This window comes from Morone saxatilis, unplaced genomic scaffold (genome assembly GCF_004916995.1).
Source record: "Morone saxatilis isolate NCDOM2014 unplaced genomic scaffold, NCSU_SB_2.0 Contig4, whole genome shotgun sequence".
In the NCBI taxonomy this organism is placed as follows: Eukaryota; Metazoa; Chordata; class Actinopteri; family Moronidae; genus Morone; species Morone saxatilis.
In genome coordinates this window covers 10,060,223-10,066,271 of record NW_023339984.1, presented here as the reverse complement: position 1 = coordinate 10,066,271, position 6,049 = coordinate 10,060,223, and the positions used below count along the sequence as shown (strand labels likewise).

The window sequence follows — 6,049 nt, the reverse complement described above, 5'->3', positions numbered from 1 at the left end:
ATTTTATTATATCTATGTTATATTGTATCTATATTTTATTATATGTATATTTTATTATATCTATATTGTATTTAATGTGATTTAAACACTAAATTCAACTTATGTTATTATATTATCTGTATATTATATTATCTGTATGTTTTATTATATCTATGTTATATTTATTATATGTTTTATTATATCTATGTTATATTTATTATATGTTTTATTATATCTATGTTATATTATATCTATATTTTATTGTATCTATAGCTTTCATGTTTTATTTTAGGCCTATATCTGGTTTACATCTATGTTTTAATTTATGGTTTTAGTCTGGATAATGTTGCACCCACTGAATGTCTAAAACCTTTTATTCATAGATATAAATGCCCCAAATGACAAAGTGGAAGAATTAACTGAATCTTCTTGCAAAATCTGCCTAAAATGACACTTTTTATTACTTTTCCTTTTTAATTGACTCGTTTATAGTAATAGCAAGGGCCTTCACCACTATTTAATGTACATTGATTTCGTGGATAAAGCATGTTTTTCCTTATGTCTTTTTTCATATTCAGTTTTGTTTATGAATGTGTAGTTAATTTATTTAAATAAAGCCTGAATTGCCTGACAATTTCTCTTCATAACTTTAAATAAATTCAGTGTGTACACATAATACCCTGATGATACCATGATTATACTTTTAATACACAAAAAAATATCTCTAAAAACAACTCAAATTCTTACCAATATGAAAACTCAGAAAAAAACTTAAAATGTATTTATGATTGATCTTGTTGTGATTTTCAGTCATTCATATATTATTATATATTACAATATTTGTTCTCATTCTTTTCCCTTCTTTTCCTTTTATACTTATTCAACTCAAAAGGTGACTCCCACAGGCACATGCAATATATTTCTAACTTTATGAACATTTAATAAAGAGGATAAAAGAACCTCAGATTTGTGATTTTACATGAATTTAGTGTCCTGATATTGTTGGATGGTATGACTCTGACATTATCTTTAACAATCCACTAGAGGGAGCAAAATCCATGTGTTAAAGCTTAGTCACACCCCACATTCAGTGTATCTAACATTATTATTGAATCACAGTGTTTTAATCTCCTCAAAGCACTATCGGCTTTTATTTTGCATTAAATATAGCAGTAAAATACACATTCATGGATAGCCATTATAGGGAGAATCATATTTTATTTAGAAACATACTGTTACACGTACCAAGGTCACAACACCACTCACATTTCTCAGATTAATCAGCATTATCTGTTCAAATGGCGCTAAGGGGAGGGATATTTATTGCACAACATACTCATATTTTATTTCAAATTCTCCACATTTTAGAGGTTAATTGGTACAAATAACACATTCAACTACAGAATGACTATCAGTACCCATAAGACACATAAGAAGGATGTTAGGGTATTGTTATGCTCTATAGATGTGTCTCTAGCATTGACAATTTTGAACTTTACATATTTTACTTTTTATTCAGACCCAAAGGTGTGCACTGCAAACGTCTGGTCCACGTATTGTATGTGCATACTTTCATGCTTCAACAGGGCAGCTGTGAGAGGAGATTGACATGTGTTTGACACCTAAGTCCAGGTCCAGATCCTTCCCTAGAATCTGAATCTTCTCCAGGCAGCCTGTCAAGAAGTCAGAGCCAATGCTGTCCTCACCCTCACCTGAATGAAAAGTAAAAAAAGAGGAAGAAGAAACCACGAGTGACCTTGTATTGCACTCAAGCAAGCTCCATGTCTGGCCTAATCAATGGCTTCTCTGTATGGGAATATATTTTATTGCAACTGCTTGCTTTGTGTGCTGTCCATGTTATGAATGTTTTTTATTGTGTGGTTTTTCTATAAACTCTGTCTGCAAATCAAATCCCTGTTCCTCAACAGTAATATAGGACCTTCAATTCGAAGATATAAAAACTGTAGCTGACTGTGCCGACAATTTGAAGACACACTGCACATCAGCGCTGTTTTAATCTCACCTAGGAGACCTCCGAAGGCAAGACGACCCTCTCTCCATGTGGTCAAATAACCAGGGTGGCTCACTGGATTGATAGATAACGTTGTGGTCTTCGATTCATCTTCATCTTGAAGCACTTGCAGTAAATCTGTCTGAAATGTTATCACCAGTCTCTTGACGGTGTATTTCATACTGATCTTTTCTTCACCGAAAGTGAGACTGACCTCCTGCAAATTCAAGAGAGAGACACAGAAGAAGAAACAAATGTTCATGTAAGCTCTGAAGGCACCCTTACAGTGCCATGAGCAGTTTTAAACAGATGCGAGGAATTACAGGCAAATTTAGTTTGACTTACGTCTGATTTACATGCATACCTCTCTGTTATTACTGGCCACTAAATCGAACATCAGTTCTTGCCCAGGAGCCCTGATGCTCAAAATGGTCCCATCCATCTTACTGAAATCCCCCTGGAATTCAACCTTGACCCCATGATCTGCCTCAATGGGGAAAACTGCAGAGGACAAAACAATAACTCACAGAATTAATTAATGAATACAATATTTTCTACCCAAGGTGTCAGGCAAGAATGCATTATCCAGGCCTGTTGGAAAGCTTGTTATTCTATGAAGGAGTGTTAGCAGTTGCCCATATCTTGTATAATCGAGCACAATGTTCCCACCTGAGGTGTTGAAAATGGCAAATCCAGTGCCAGGGAAGTAGCTGCCAGGTTTCACTCTGTCACAGCAGGGCCAGAGCTCCTCCACCTCTGTCTGCCAGGGGACGCTGAGGTTTAGCCAGTTGCCTTCGCGCACACAGCCGTCCATCTGCGGCTCGAACTGTAGCAAGGAACAATGCATTAAGTGGTATAAACTTCAGTGTACATTGTCACAGTCCCATTACAGGGTGCTTGAACAACCCCAAACACCCCAAAAGCCCCTTATAGTACTTTACTAATACAAAACAAAACAAACTTTAATTTATAGGCACATTTTATGGTAATATGTCTGCTTTACTACCAAGGACAGCTGACCACATGTTAATACTAAGTCATGTCCAGCACAAAGCTGCAGCTACAGTGCAGTGTGATATACTTTCAATTTTAAAACAGCTACAGAAAAGTAATGTTTCTGGTGTTAGTCCTTCAGAATTAACAACAAAAGCTGCTTTTTACACTCATAACAAAAGAGGCAGAGAACCTGACAAAAGCCTCAATAAAGCAGAAATCAACACAGCTGCCAAAGTTTGCAAAACCAATCCCAACTCAAGGTGGCCCTAATTTTAGCAAGTGGGCTACTGTAGAAACATTGCGGTTCACCAGACTACATATATATAAATGTCTCATTCTAAGGTACCAGACAGATAGGAGAATCACCAGGGTGGATGAACACACTATACCTGAACAATCATCTTTTCTTTGCTGATCAGGATCCCACCAACAGCCAGTCGGAGTTTGCCTGAAAGGACCTCATCTGTCTGTTTGGACTGCATGCCCACCGCAAGCCCGTTGGAGCCGTCCACATCTAGAACCACAAACTTATCTTGGTTGCTCACCTCCAGCTTGGTGGCACCAAGAAGAAGAATTCAGACTTAAAGTTCCTGCGTAGCAACACATGGTCACCAATTTGTATTACTACACACTATGTCCAGTAGACTATATGATTATTAAGTATGTGGCAAGAAAGTCCATTTAATCTAGTATTTAGCCTTAAATCTTTAAACAAACTGAGAATTTGTCATGTGTTATTTTAGGTTAAATCAAACTACACCAGAAACTCACTGTGTGCCATTTTCCGTCGTTGAGTTTGGGGCCGCCTGCCACACTGATGAGGATGTCCCCTTTGCTGATCTGCATCAGAGGGATGCCATCTTTCAGGGACAAAACAAACCAGTCCTCCCCGTTTTTGGTGTCTCCATAGAAAATTGCACCTTCTGGGTCAAACGTCCGGAACTGAAAGGATGACTTGATGCTGCAGAAACAGAAAAAAAAGAAGAGAATAGTTGTTCATGGGAATGCAGGTCCATAGAATATAAAGAAGTGTCTCAGGTTGCCTTTTAAATATTAATTATTATCCTTACGGTTTACCAATATAAGATAATAATGAATGGTTATTTAATATTTAAGTTACTGAAAATAACGGGGTTCAGGATCAACAATATTCCAGTGGGTTCAGGATTTCCTAACTCTACCCTGTATTTGCTTCCACACATTCTCCCCAGAGTACATTTTCAAACATGCAAGAGCCTTTTTCTGCCTCCTAAAGCTCAGATTTTCTTTGAGCAGTTGATGTGAAGCCTTCGCGGTGCAGTTGGTCTGCTGCTGCTGACGTACCTTCTGATCTCACTGAGGTTCACTGTTGTGTGGATCAGTGGCCTCCAGATGTCTCTCTCCTGGCCGAGGTAGACGCTAGTCCGGCCTGATACTTCTTTCTGGAAGACACAGTGTTCATAAGGTTCTCATTAAACATGACTTCAGCTCATTATTCTGCACGGTTCACATTCATTGCTTTAGTATTTCCTCGTCAGATATGATGATTGGTTAGTGGTTAAAGCCATATTAAACCAAGTGATGAACGTTATTCAATTATTGATTCAACTTAATTACTGTTTAACAAAGTGTGGTCACTCAAATTCTTAAGTGGTAATGAAGTAAAAAATCAATGTGGAGTCATTGACAAGACAGCCATGTGGCATCAGCGTATCTGTACACAATGGCTAACATGAAACTTAATGGGAAAAAAATAATAATTCAATGAGGTAAAAATAGCTGGTTGTCTCACAATCTGTTCTGTTCAAAATGTTCTTTATCTAAAATCACTGTTAGGAGATGCTGCGGTACCGCTCTTCATCTGGCTTTGGAATTGCATGTATGAGTTGATTTATGATATTTGTTTACTGGTTTATAGAATATTATACTGGACTTTTACTGGATAAAATATACAGAGTTGTGAAAGAGGCTCTGAAACAGATATTTGCAACTATAAAAGGAATTAGATTTATGGACTTTATTAAAGCTATTTAATTTATGTTAGAGATCCCACTCCTTTTAAATGTGTTCCTTTATTTATTCTTGACCAGTGGATACACATGCTCTTTAGACTATCAGATAAAGCCTGATAAGAACATTTTAACAAAACACACACACACACACATACCAGTGCACTATTTTTTCAGGCATTATAATTGTGGCATCACACATGAACGTACCTTTTCCCGTCTGTTCTGCTGTCCCTCAGCTCCCCACCCCAGCAGAGTGAGGCTGAGAGTGAGGAGCAATCCACCTGCCATCACTTTCCAAACCATGACCATCCTTTGGTTGCGTTCACTACCCTCAGGTGTCAGTGGTGGGACGAGGAGCAGAGAGACTCTACAAGTATGAGAATGTGAAGCGGTGGTGTGTGCTGGCACATTGTTCTGGGGTCCAGAGGGCAAATATGCCGTGGTCAGTGAGTGCAGGTTATTGATCCCCAGGAGGGAGTGCTTCATGCCCAGGATCTTTGTGAAAATGTAGGTGGGCGAAAGACACTGAGTGGGCAGCAGGTAAACAGAGGATAGAGGAGAGAAACAAGAGAGTCAAAGGCAGAAGAAAGATAATAATTCCAAATTCAGCAAAGTATAATTCTTAATTAAGCGTGCATTCCCTTCAGTCTGTGGATTTTCTGCCTTTATGGTGATTCATGAAGAGTGGACAATACTGCAGGCTGGGTGAGTGACCTTAGCCTGACCACTGTGTGTTTACCCATTACACAGGAACCTTGATTCACCACCACTGACTATGAGTGTGTGTTGTAAAGTCAAGGGGGGAGAGATGAGAGGGGGCCTGTTTTTCAATTCACAAAACAATTTTTCTGCCCACTGCCTTCCTGTGATACAGCCCCCTTCCAAGACCAAGGCTGGTAACTGGGAATACCGGGAAAACACACAGAAATTAAAGCTGCAAGCAGCGATGAACGGGCCCTCGCACTCCACGCAACTCGGGGCGTTCTGCAGCTGCGTCACGTGCAGGCGTTACACATGCGGACCAAAACATGAAAATTTCACGTAAATCAGATCAAAGTTGCCATGCAGCGCT

At 38.7% G+C, this 6,049-nt stretch overlaps 1 protein-coding gene across 1 annotated transcript; it reads right to left on the bottom strand.

Annotated features, from left to right (window-relative positions):
* Positions 1–1,188: 1,188 nt before the first annotated feature.
* On the bottom strand, positions 1,189–6,039 carry shbg (sex hormone-binding globulin). Its single transcript, XM_035674904.1, has 8 exons — positions 5,185–6,039; positions 4,310–4,407; positions 3,758–3,947; positions 3,376–3,537; positions 2,660–2,816; positions 2,355–2,491; positions 2,003–2,207; positions 1,189–1,691 (listed from the first exon to the last, which is right to left on the bottom strand). Exons 1-8 carry the CDS (start codon positions 5,461–5,463, stop codon positions 1,552–1,554), a joined length of 1,368 nt encoding a protein of 455 aa, XP_035530797.1. The 5' UTR covers positions 5,464–6,039; the 3' UTR covers positions 1,189–1,551.
* Positions 6,040–6,049: the final 10 nt, after the last annotated feature.

Excerpts from the sequence above, each read along its gene's own strand:
- shbg (XM_035674904.1), bottom strand. The coding sequence starts at position 5,463 with ATGAAGCACTCCCTCCTGGGGATCAATAACCTGCACTCACTGACCACG. Across the intron at positions 2,817-3,375 it reads AAGAAAAGATGATTGTTCAG|TTCGAGCCGCAGATGGACGG; the intron begins GTATAGTGTGTT and ends TCCTTGCTACAG. Across the intron at positions 1,692-2,002 it reads TGCCTTCGGAGGTCTCCTAG|GTGAGGGTGAGGACAGCATT; the intron begins GTGAGATTAAAA and ends CTTTTCATTCAG.